Raw genomic sequence first — 13647 nt, forward strand, 5'->3', positions numbered from 1 at the left:
CAAGAATTCATAGCTGATTTGCAGAACTTTTCTATTCTGTCATTTGGGTTTGCGTTTATATTTTATAATCTATTGAACAGTCTGAGGTAGTTTTCATAAATAGTGCTGAGTAATGGAATGTTTTGTGTGTGTTAGAAAAGTATACAAATGCATAAAAAAAAACCTCTCCATGCTTAATCCAATATGTGGAGCTAGAACCTATCCTTGTGGTATTGGGTGCAAGACCACTGCATTCATACTGCAAGTAAAAGTGGTACTTAGTGTGTACACAACAAAATTTTGAGCACTAATATTCATCCATACTTTAATATATGAAAAATAGTGGTAATTTACAATACTCTTTAGTATCCTAAATAAGTTCTCACTTGATTTAATTAAAAAAAAAAATACATAACTGAAGATTCCAGGTTTGAAAAGTATTCAGTTTTTTTGCAAACAATGACAGTGATAAATTTTTAGTGTTACCACTTTTTAGATTTTTCAGGTTTAATATTTGTGCAATGCTCTTTGTTGATAGGATCAATCAGGCATTTTTACCATCTGCTTTTTAAGAAGCCATTCGACAATGGCTTTGGCCTTGTGTTTTAGGGCCTTTGTCTTGGTAAGTACGAGTTGATGTAGTTAGATCACTTGAATATTTTATTTTCTTCATATTTTGCACCTTCCATTTTACTTTATTTTTTTTTATATATATTTTTTATATAAATATATATAACCTATTGGGCCCTATTTATTATGCAGCCTTGTAACATAATGCTGTCCCAACCCTGGATTAATCTGGATTGGTGTTTTGTACAGACTATATGGTAAAGTGGTGAAGTACGGAAGCAATAGTAGATTGGCTCGGGTCATAATTGTGAAATTCTGCACATCAAGTTTTTTGACTGCTTCCCTGTAAATTCTTTTGTGGTGCAGAATTTTCAACAGGAGTCTTCATTTGACGATTGTGGGTAGTTTGTGTTATTTAATTAATGCTAATTGATTTATGCCTTTTAATTTGTGCCTTCAAAAATCCTGTTTTATCACTCACCTGATATGTCTGACAGCATTTCTGTTCCTTGCTTCTTGAGACTCTTTAGGTATTAAGTGGTTTGTATGGAATGACCTTAAATTAGTCAGGGTCTAAAGGCAACATATTAAGGCTATGCTTTTTAATGATAGTAAATGCTAAGGGTGTGGATACTTTTCAGAGATGGATTTTTGTCTGAATAGTTTGTAGTTATTTTAAGTTTTTTCAATTCATTATGGTTTTATATTAAAATTGATTATGGTCCATCAATGTTTTGTCAATAAAGTACCAATTTTAGGTTGTGACTTGCTTCATTGAAGTGCAAGTCCTATAGGCTTTTGCTTGATTCTGTTGTCTGCTGTGCCCATGATATTTGGCATCATGTGAAAAGTCGGCAGCCTTGAAAAGGTTCACTTGTAGCCATTTTTTATAACCATGGTTTTAACATCATTGGCCACCTATTTGTTCTGTTTGGGGGGATGGCAGGATTTACTAAACTGGGTGATCTATTTAATGATGATGGGTTTCTGACTTTTTTCCAGAATCATTTGTTTCTTCATTCTGTGTCCCTTTTATTTGCAATCTAGCAGTGCTACCTATCTAAGACAGTTTAAAATCTATTCAACTTAGACCTTGGTGTGTTCAACGTGAACATTTCTAATGCACCGTCTGCTGGATTGGATTATGTAAAGCAGTTGGCACATCTAAAACATTAGAAATCACATGCCAAATGGCCCAATGTAGTAATAAAATACAATGTACTTTTTATTCCAACAGAGAGTGCATTAAAAATTGCAAGCCATGTGGCCTATAACAAAGACAGTAACTGGATAGACACCTAAATGCACATGTCCTATTGTTAAGGTGGACTTGCCCTTTTCTCTTTACTCTTGTTTATTCTCTAATCTCCCTACCTCACTCTTTCTCCTCAAGTGTCCAGTCTGCATCATATGTGCCATACTGTGAAACTCGGCTCATAAGACATTCTTTTCCCTTTAATTTCAATGTATCCCTGAGACCTCTGTCCTCTCTTTACTTCTCTTAATCATTTTTGCCCACGGGGTGTCCCATGCATTTTTTTCTGTACATCTTCAATTTCTAACCCCAACCCCATTGTCACGTCCTTTTAGCGCCTCTCGCCTATTTACAAGGCTGCACCTTATCTCTTAAGTCCTCCTTCCTGCTAAACGTTTCCTTATCACATATAACTGAGTCCATATTACGTTTTCATTTAAAAACGTTATCCGGCCACAATGGCGTTTTCGAATCGTATACAAAAATATCCGCCCATACTGAAATACCCGAAAACGTTATGGCGGTGGTCTTTGCCTACAATGGGTTTGCACGCATCGGCGACAACCTCCTTGAAGAGGCTACCTGTAGTGAAAACCCGAATCATGTGTCTTTTTAGGCGCTTTCAAAATCATCTCTCCAAACTCGCATAGCGCGTTCACACCACAGGAAGAGAAAGAAATTAAGGAACCGGAGCGGATTGCCTCCTTGCCCCGTTAATGCGATAATTGCAGTTAAAAGTTTCCAGTTTCCAGACTGTTAGTTTTATGTTAATTTGCGAGATGACTGATTATAAACCGTTCATAACAATTTGAGCGCATCTTGTACCAAACAACATTTGTAAAACTAACTCAAATTAATGAAATAAAGAGAGCGCCTGTATCTTCGTTTTACTGCATTTTGCTTTCTTGTCTGTATCCTGTAATATTGTGAGCTCGGCTGCATTCTACATTTTTCTATGAGAAAAGCGCTATATAAATGTAAATGTAAAGAATGTTTATTCGATGCACACACACTATGTATATATACTGTGTGTGTTTGTGTGTGTGTGTGTGTATATATATAAAATATATATATATATATAAATGGTAGTATTTTTCTGAAGAGTCCCATCTTATGTATATACAATGTAGCGAATATACTGTACTAATTAAATTATATACACTGTGTAATTGTTCATCTGAGCTAAAGGAGGCATTATCAAAACACAATTGTGTGTTGTGACTATAAAGGGCATTTCTTTTCTTCAAGTCCAGAAAAACACCTTACCAAAAAGGGTGCCAAATACACAATGAAATGTTCAATAGAACATTACAGAACACACAAGCATCAATTACTGTATATTGAAGAAATTGCATAGTGTTTTTAATATCGACAAAACAGTATCTCTTTTACTCTTCCTCCTGCCACTAATACACAAGCGATGCAAGCACGTCGGCCAAACGAAAATTCCTAGGAGAGAGAGATGTCCAGAGTAGTTCCTTTCGATTACCTGACATCTCTACATTTAATTTTTTTTCCTGATGATTTCAATATTTTCTAGGACCCCATGCTGCTTACAGCATGGGCTTACACACCTTGTGTATGTATGTATGTATGTATGTGTATATATGTGTATATATGTATGTGTATATATATATATATATATATAAAATATAAATAAATAAATGTCAGTACTGAGCGAAAGTTTACTACAGCTCTTGTCCAGTATGTTAACTGCATTTATAAAAAATCTAAATATATCTGACGAGAAAGTGTCTACAATGGTGTGTTTAAGGAGAAAAAAACAGTCTGGGGTAGACAGTCACATATTTTATATTCTCATTGAAAAAATATTTCCAAATTTTGAGTAAAAAATTAGAATAATTAGAATAGGCCATCATATGATTATTATCAAACAACAGGTGAATCAATAACATATTGTTCTTAAAGCCTTTATCTAAGAACAGTGATTTTCATTTATGATTAATAGCTGATTGTTCCAGAGAAACAAATTTATGTAAAGAAATATTATGTATGTAAATCAAAAGCCAACTCAACAAAACCTGTTTATGAAAAGCAAATACATGTATAGGTAGCTTAATTTTGTAGGGGCATAACAGCAGAAACTGTATCCTACAAATGTCTTCAGAAAAATGCTTTTAAAAGACTTCATTTTCAGGGTTTCAAAACGATAGGGCAGTGTGGACAAATGTATGCATAATTAAATGAAAACAAATTAGTGTGTGGCCTAACTTTTTTACTATATGTTAGATAGGAATGTATAGATATCAGATTAACAAAGTATCCATGAGGACTACTGAGGGTTGGTCTACCACTGTTCAGACCTTTAAAGGCTGGAGGTGTACTGCTTTTTTACAGTTGTTAGTTTTGTGCTTCCCGATTCCAGGATGAACATCAGTGAGATATGGGTTCTGTTATAAATATTCTGTACAATTTGGCATAATTTACTATACTAGAAATGCTCAAATGATTGATCACAAAAATGTAAATAAATATATAATAAAAGCTAGGTTGCTGAACAGTAAATTGTGGTGTGTTGGGAGGGGTGAGTTGTGAATATTTTCTATACCAACTTTTAACCATGTAGCCAGTGTGTGTGTGTTGTTTTATTATTATTATTATTATTATTTATTCACTTTGATTTCAGAAACTTCACTTTTCAACTGATGGCTAAAATGCATAAAACGAAATGTAAAAGTATTTGTTCCTGCCAGCATGTTGACATATTTATAGTCCTCAATGGTGGCTCATATTTTATCATATGTTATAAACTACAGTATGTAACACAAATGATTTTCTCACTACTATACCTCTGCAGGAATGCTATCTGGCCCTGCTGCCTTTCCGTTTCTCAGTTGTTTGATAGCCTTCCTAATTTCCTCTCAAGTTGGTGCGTTGCAATCTATGGGCAGGTTCATGTCGGCCTGTTCGATGTCTGGTGGGTTTTGTGATTCTGGCCTATTCAAAAGTTCCATGAAGTGCTCCACCCATCTATTCTTCTGTTGCTCATCACCCATGATCGGACTTTCCTCTTTGTCCCCCACAGGTCGCTCTGGTTTGCTGTACTTTCCTGCCAGCTTCTTGGTGGTGTTGTTCCTTTCTTCATGCTGCTTGTTCTGTTTCTATTCCCAGGTCCTCTATGTATTTTCGCTTGTCTGTCCTGGTGCTCTTCTTTGCTTTCCTGTTTGCTTCTGTGTACTCTGCTTGTGCTTTGTCCTTCTCTGCTTTGGTCTTGCTGTTGTTGATTACCATCCTCTTCACTTTCCTCTCCTTGATCTTACACAGGCAGTCCACTGAGATCCACTCCTTGTGCTGGTACATCTTAGGGCCAAGCACTTCCTGACATGTTGACTTCACTTGTCTCCTTTATCTCTTTTCACTTATTCTCCAGGGTACTTTCCTCCTCTTACAGCAAGTCTTGTAGGACTTGAAACTTATCATCCAGTTTTTCTTCAGCTTGGCCACAAAGCGGTGGTGATCCCAAGTTACATCCGCTCCTCTCTTTACTCTCACATCCTGCATTGATCTTCTGATCTTTTCACTGATGCAGATGTGGTCAAGCTGATTCTCGGTTATGTAATCTGGTGATACCCAAGCGGCTTTGTGGATGTTCTTGTGGGAAAAAATGCCACTGATGACAAAGTTATTCAGTGCACACAGGTCTGCCAGCCTCTCCCATTCTTATTCATGTCCCCTAGTCCATGGCCTCCCATGATGTCTTCATACCCAGATCTTAGCATTGAAGTCCCCCCATCAACAACTCTCTCTGGGTACTTCTCTGGTTTAGAGCTGGCCTTTGTCTGTCTCCTCACTGTCATTGGTGGGCGAGTAGTACTGTATGATGTTCATGCTGATCTTCTTCTTGGTTCGGAAGGATGCTGTGATGATCCTTAGGCCATGGATTTCCCATCCTATAACAGCTCTCTGAGCATCATTACACAACATCAGTGCTACTTCTTGGAGGTAGGGGACATTATCCATTTCATATCTGGAGTATAATATCATCTCTCCTGAGAGTAGTCACAAGGTGAGGTTGTAGTTTTTCATCTCCACTTCTACTTGAAAAGTCTTCCCTGTCTCATACATGGTTCTCACGTTCCATTATCCAGTATTGGCTACCCTTCTGGCTTTCATCACATGGTATCATAAATCTTCTTGTCAAAGACCCGTCTCTTCCCAGGGCTTAGTCGTGTTGATCTCTTGTTGCCGTTTTTGTAGCTAGATTTTATTTAATGGGGTGGGGTAGCTAATCCCACTCCCAATTCTCCTCGTTTCTCAGCTGGGCTTGGGACCATCCATGGTGAAGTTATCGCCTAAATCAATTACAGCTTAATTGATCTGCTTAATTGGTTTCATTCAGCAGATTTTCTTTTTTGAACAGTCTTCAGAGTATATCTTAATTATTTCAATAGATGCTCACTGATCTGCCCAACATTAATAATTGTAAGATTTTTATTGCACTGCCCTTCTCAGTTGATACCTACAGAGAGTGCAGCTAGCCCTGCAGTGTCTTAATGTTTATTACCCAGCTCACATTATAATAATGTTTAATTAGCTGTATATTCAAAAGAATAATTTGCTGGTATTGGTATACTACATTTTCTCAATTTTGCTTTGTGGTATTCTGCCTGGGTGTGGGGTTGCAAACCAGGATCCCGAGTTGTTTTGTCGTAGTGGGTGTGGCAGCGCACTGTACCAGTGCATGCTCCCCAACTTGACTTTGACTTGGATTCCTCTAGGTGCTCCACTTTTCCTTGCATATTTCCAAATAAATTCTGATTATGTTAATTGCGAAGTATAAACTTGGCCCAGAGACGGCTGACAGCTCAGCCTGGCCGGGACACTCCTGAAATGGAAGCATGGGGGAAGGCAGCTACTTGTGGACTCTGCCTCCCCCAAAACAGGAGATGGCAGCTCCACCTGGAGTGTACCGGTGTCCTGGATTCCCACAGGGCATCTAGGGACTTGGGGCTTGGTTTCTCAGCCCTGTTGGGTGCTGTGGATGCTGTGAAAGGACCTGGAGAGCCATGCCTCCCTTACACCCTGGAAGTACCAGGTAGTCACAAGGATAGAAACCCCGAAGTACTTCCGGGCTGATTAAAGAACTTGAGTTCTTCTTCTGACCTGGACGTGCTGGAGAGCGATGTGGGAGGAAGAACGGAAGCACTTCCAGATCGAGGACTATTTCAAGGACTGCTAAAGTCAGAAGGCGAGCCAGAGTTAGGAGGAAAGGTGGACAACGCTTGCTGGGAGATGTAGCGGAAGAGAAAAAAGAGAAGAATTGTGATTTACTTGCCTGTGTAATTGTGGCTGTGGTGCTTGGGGAGCACTGTTTAAAGATGAAAAATATTAAAAGGTTCCTCTTGGTGCTTTTACCTAGCGTTCTGACTGTCTGTCTGTTAGGTTTAAAGGGGCAACAGTGTCACCTAGCACCCACAACGTGCAAAAGTATTCAATCCTCTTGAAAGTCGTCATAATTTTCTGCATGACAAAAGATCATATATGTACAGTATATATGGGATACCATATTTATCCATTCAGTACTTTTAATGTGAACTCTTATGCTTTAACAATGCATTTTCAATGTCCAAATAAATCATTTTCAGTAGATATTTAACTGAAGAAGAAAAACTCTACAGTCAGTGTTTACCTAAGTATTTAAACCTCTATGCTTTGGAAGCTCCACATTTTCACAAATGACACAAAGGTGCCAGTCATTTGACAGTCATAATTAAACATAATTTGGTACTACTTGTGAGTCCTTTCTGTCTCTCTGGATATAAAAAGCCCCTTTTGTAAGGACCATCATTTTTATTGGACAATCACTGCAAAAATGAAGACAAAGGAGCATTCTGCAGATGTGAGAAACAAACATAATGAAATGCACAAGGCAGGAATTGGCTACAAAAAATATCGAAGAGTTTGAATGTACCATTAAGCACTGTTGGATCCATCATTAGAAAGTGGAAGGTTCATCAGAGCACACAGACTCTCACTACTACAGGCTGACCCTCAAAACTAAACATCAGAGTACAATGTCGACTGCTAAAAATCCAACCGTCACTCTCTTAAATTTGCAGTGCTGTTTGGCTGAAACTGGAGTGAAGGTGGAGGGGTCTAAAATTTCAAGAGCTCTCCATAAAACAGGCCTGTACGGGAGGACAGTAAGAGAAATGTCATTCCTTAAGAAGGTCCACATTAAAGCACGTATGACATTTGCTACAAAGCATGACAAAGACCCAGTTAACATGTGGGAGAAGATTTTATGGTCAGATGAGACCAAAATAGAACTTTTTGGTCAGACATCAAAGAGTTATGTGTAGCGCAAAGTTAACACTGCCCATGCCTCAAGAAACACCATACCGACAGTGAAATACGGTGGTGGCAGCATCATGCTACCGGGATGCTTTTCATGTGCTGGAACTGTGAATCTTGCCAGAGCTGAAAGGACAATGGATGGACACAAATACCACACAATATTGCAGAAGAACTTGTTCCAGCCTCCTATGAATCTACAGCTCCAGGGAAGATTCATCTTTCAGCATAACAACGACCCTAAGCATAAGTTCAAAGACACATTACAGTTGCTCAAAAACAGAATGGTGAATGTTTTGGAATTGCTCAGTCACAGCCCTGATCTTAGCCCTACTGACAATCCATGGCACTGTTTGAAAACTGCTGTTCAGGGATGCCATCCCACCAACCTAGAGGATCTCTGTAAATTCTGCCAAAAAGAATGGGGAAGAATCGCACCTAGAGAATGTGCAAAACTGGGACATACATACCCCAAAAGAATTAAGGCTTTTATTGCATCAAAAGGGTTCTTGATAAAGTATTAATGTGTAGGGCTTGAATATGTATGCAAACACAAACTGTCGAGTTTTATTTCTTCAGTTAAATATCTACAGAAAATGGTTTATTTGGACTTTGGTAATGTATTGTTACAGCGTAAGAGTTCACATTAAAAATACTGAATGGATAAATATGCGTACAAATCTTCTGTCATGCAGAAAACGATGATGCCTTTCAAGGGGACTGAATACTTTTGCATGCCACATTAATTCATAAATGAATAAGTAATGGGATGGACTGTTAGCACTGCTGCCTCAAAGATCCATCATTCTGAGTTCTCCCTGCCTCTGTGTGGGTTTTTCTCAAGACAGGTTTTCCTTCCACATGACAAAAACAGTTTTTTCAGGGTAGTGGGTATTTCTACATTAATGGTATTATCTGTGGATGAGCCCTGAGCTGGAATGGAGCCTATTCTGGGGTTCATGGCTTCCTTGCATTTGATGGTGTTGGGATTAGGTCTGGCCTCCATTAACTCTAATCTAGATTAGGCAGGCTTGAAAATGTTGTTATGCTATGAATACACTGCTGTAGAATTATTATAAATGAACAATAGTGATAAACAACAAGCATGCAAATCAGTAGAAGAAGCATGACTGCAAATGGTAGGGAGTGGTTTGAAGGATGAGCAAGCTCCGCCTTTTTGATCGCATGTCACATCATACCGGAGCAAGGAGAATCAAATCTGAATAGGGTATTACAGTGGTATGTGGTAGGAAATCAGGTTATAAATCTGAAAGCATGTGAAACGTTAGAGCTTTAACTTCCAATAGCAGATTTCCGGTGAGTAAGAAGAACTATCTTTTTTAGTAATATTCATAATTTAATGGAGATTGAAAAATCAGCCTTTTTTGTTTTGTAATCATCTGCCGGTATTGGGATTTACTTTTGTTATTTTTAACACCTTATTTTGTTACATTCTCCACAATTTCTGGTTAGCGTGTCAGCTATGACTTTGATTCCAGTTCAAATGGTTGCAGGAAAGCAGGGACCCTGCGCCTTGTCTTTTTGTGGATCTGGGTTCATGGTCGTGTATCACTTTGGTGTTGCCCAGTGCCTACTGGATCTGGCACCAGAGCTTATTCACAAAGCTCCAAAAGTATTTGGAGCATCATCTGGATCGCTGGCGGCAGCTGCAGTTGTCTGTGGAATCAACATGGGTGAGTTTGTTTCTAATGGGAATTCACTGATTATAACTGCCAATTTGTGTTAATCAGAGAGTATACAAAAAATAATTGTTGTTTTAAAGTGTATTGTAAAATCTCCTATACTGAAAAAGGACACTGGGATCAAGAGCTGTTCAGAAATCCAGATCAAATATTATTAAAATAAATAATCAGTAACTTATAGCAACAGTGTCCTGGGTTCAAGTCCTGGCATGATAGAAAAGGCAATACTGACACTTACAATATCCATTCATTTTCTAATCAACTTTTCACCTCAAGCTAGCAGGAGGATGGGTGCAGCTAGTTATAACAGTATGACTTTGATTGCTGCAGTTAGAAAAAGTAAAAACAAAAACAAAAAGGTTAACTCAAAGCCGACTGTCTGGCATTAGTCAGGTTAGGTCCATGTAACAAAACCAGGACTGACAATAGTCGTGTCTTAAAAAGGATACGGCATGATGCTTAGACTGAAAGAACAAAACACAACATGGCATTCACATGCCAGCTTAACTCACTTCAGAACTGCAGAGCAGGACCCTTTCCTGATGGTATGGGAGGCAATGCAAGAACCATCCATAGACAGGGCACCAGTCAATCACAATTGGTCAATTTAGATTTTACAGTTCACTTAAAATTTTCATATGAGAGGAAAATCTGAGTGACTACAGAAAAACAGAAATGGGAAGAATATGCATAAGGTTTACATAGAAAATAACAGGATTTAAACCCAGGACGCTGATTTGTGAGATAGCTAACTACTGCACCAAATGGTAATGTAAAATAATTTGTATTATTACTTTTGAAAATATATGGACATCTTTTCTGGAGACACCTTGTGCTCTAATAAATAACGTATTGTAGAGCATACAGCATACAATGCATTTTTCTTGCAAATGCTAAACATTCCACACAGTACTGAAGCTCTTGGTTGCTGTTCTCTGTGTTTGCAGAAGATATCTGTGCTGAAATTATGGCAACAGCAAGTGAAATCAGACAGCATCTTCTGGGTCCTTTAAACCCTTCTTTCAGCCTTTTCAGAGTGTTAGAGATCTCACTCCGCCGAAACCTTCCAGAAAATGCTCATCAGCTTGCCAGTGGACGACTATTCATTTCAGTGACTAGGCTGGACAATCGAGAGAATCGCCTGCTGTCTAAATTTTCAACCAAGGAAGAACTTGTTCAGGTACATATAGTGTGACAATTCAATTGTAATAATACTGTATATCAGCGGTTCCCAAACTGTGGTACCAGTGGTACGCGGAGCCTTTTCAGGTGGTACCAATCGCGGTCACTGAAATTTAATTTATCTTTGCAAAACCCTTTATGACAAGCCTGTTGTGAGCAAAAACCAATGAAACTGTTTAAATACAATAATACGTGAATTCCCAAATTTAGTGTGGTGTGAAAGTTCGTCATCTGTATAAATAAAACCTATTATTCGAATCAGTATTTAGTTCATTTAACGCTACCATAATTCCGTTTCGCGGAAGTCAACTTCTACTTCTTCACAGTTTGAGCTTTTGGTCACTAGATGAAAGCACCACGCCAACACTATTTAGTCTTCGGTATCTCTGCCTCACAAAATCCACTCGCGTTTTTTGTTATACGTGCACTGCCGCTGTATCGTAGTCACTAGATCTAAGCACAAAGCCGATACCATTTCGTCTTCAATAACTGCGTCACATACAGGCCGAAGGCAGGAATTGGTTTCGGGGCAGAATTTATCAATTTATGTACATGCACAATTTTTTTCATTAATTTTATGCATCATTTCTTCCAATTCTTTTAAGTTTTATTCAGATTTTGGGCGGTTTAGACCTGAACTGCCCCTCCCCTTCCCTTTCAACATTGTGCGAGTGGTACGCAACGCAACTCATTTAACCTCAGGTGGTACTTGACGTCCAAAAGTTTGGGAGCTCCTGCTGTACAGTGGGATGCAAAAGTTTGGGCAACCTTGTTAATAGTCATTATTTTCTTGTATAAATCGTTGGTTGTAACGATAAAAAATGTCAGTTAAATATATCATATAGGAGACACACACAGTGATATTTGAGAAGTGAAATGAAGTTTATTGGATTTACAGAAAGTGTGCAATAATTGTTCAAACAAAATCAGGCAGGTGCATAAATTTGGGCACCGTTGTCATTTTATTGATTCCAAAACTTTTAGAACTAATTACTGGAACTCCAATTGGCTTGGTAAGCTCAGTGACCCCTGACCTACATACACAGGTGAATCGAGTATTTAAGGGTGTCAATTGTAAGTTTCCCTCCTCCTTTAATTTACTCTGAAGAGTAGCAACATGGGGGTCACAAAATAACTCTCAAATGACCTGAAGACAAAGATTGTTCACCATCATGGTTTAGGGGAAGGATACAGAAAGCTGTCCCAGAGATTTAAGCTGTCTGTTTCCACAGTTAGGAACATATTAAGGAAATGGAAGACCACAGGCTCAGTTCAAGTTAAGGCTCGAAGTGGCAGACCAAGAAAGATTTTGGATAGACAGAAGCGACGAATGGTGAGAACAGTCAGAGTCAACCCACAGACCAGCACCAAAGACCTCCAACATCATCTTGCAGCAGATGGAGTCACTGTGCATCGTTCAACCATTGGGCGCACTTTACACAAGGAGATGCTGTATGCGAGAGTGATGCAGAGGAAGCCACAGCACAAACAGAGCCATTTGAGGTCTGCTCAAGCACATTTGGACAAGCCAGCTTCATTTTGGAATAAGGTGCTGTGGACTGATGAAACTAAAATTGAGTTATTTGGGCATAACAAGGGGCGTTATGCATGGAGGAAAAAGAACACAGCATTCCAAGAAAACCACCTGCTACCTACAGTAAAATATGGTGGTGGTTCCATCATGCTGTGGGGCTGTGTGGCCAGTGCAGGGACTGGGAATCTTGTCAAAGTTGAGGGACGCATGGATTCCACTCAGTATCAGCAGATTCTGGAGACCAATGTCCAGGAATCAGTGACAAAGCTGAAGCTGCGCCGGGCTGGATCTTTCAACAAGACAACGACCCGAAACACTGCTCAAAATCCACTAAGGCATTCATGCAGAGGAACAAGTGCAACGTTCTGGAATGACCATCTCAGTCCCCAGACCTGAATATAATTGAAAATCTGTGGTATGAGTTAAAGAGAGATGTCCATACTTGGTAGCCATCAAACCTGAATGAATTAGAGATGTTTTGTAAAGAGGAATGGTCCAAAATACCTTCACCCACAATCCAGACTCTCATTGGAACCTACAGGAAGCGTTTAGAGGCTGTAATTTCTGCAAAAGGCGGATCTACTAAATATTGATTTCATTTCTTTTTTGTGGTGCCCAAATGTATGCACCTGCCTGATTTTGTTTGAACAATTATTGCACACTTTCTGTAAATCCAATAAACTTCATTTCACTTCTCAGATATCACTGTGTGTGTCTCCTATATGATATATTTAACTGACATTTTTTATCGTAACAACCAACAATTTATACAGGAAAATAATGACTATTAACAAGGTTGCCCAAACTTTTGCATCCCACTGTAAATTATGCAAAAAAAATAAAATAAATAAATACATATTTTATTTATATTTATATTTATATATATATATATATATATATATATATATATATATATATATATATATATATATATATATATATATATATATATATATATACAGGTGCTGGCCATAAAATTAGAATATCATGGCAAAGTTGATTTATTTCAGTAATTCTATTCAAAAAGTGAAACTTGTATATTAGATTCATTCATTACACACAGACTGATGTATTTCAAATGTTTATTTTTTTTAATTTTGATTATTATA

The 13647-nt window shown here is 38.3% G+C and overlaps 1 protein-coding gene across 3 annotated transcripts in view; it reads left to right on the forward strand.

Annotated features, from left to right (window-relative positions):
* The first annotated feature begins 9382 nt into the window (after positions 1-9382).
* The window catches only part of LOC120526251 (patatin-like phospholipase domain-containing protein 1), a 55940-nt gene continuing 51675 nt past the window's right edge, over positions 9383-13647 (forward strand). For 2 of the 3 annotated variants that reach the window (XM_039749328.1, XM_039749330.1), the window contains exons 1-2: positions 9403-9813; positions 10770-11002. In XM_039749328.1, coding sequence (XP_039605262.1) covers positions 9603-9813; positions 10770-11002 — 444 coding nt within the window. In that variant the 5' untranslated portion in view covers positions 9403-9602. Of the gene's footprint in view, positions 9814-10769; positions 11003-13647 lie in introns of all 3 variants that reach the window. The other variant, XM_039749329.1, reaches the window with a different exon arrangement.

This window comes from Polypterus senegalus, chromosome 3 (genome assembly GCF_016835505.1).
Source record: "Polypterus senegalus isolate Bchr_013 chromosome 3, ASM1683550v1, whole genome shotgun sequence".
Lineage (NCBI taxonomy): Eukaryota > Metazoa > Chordata > Cladistia > Polypteriformes > Polypteridae > Polypterus > Polypterus senegalus.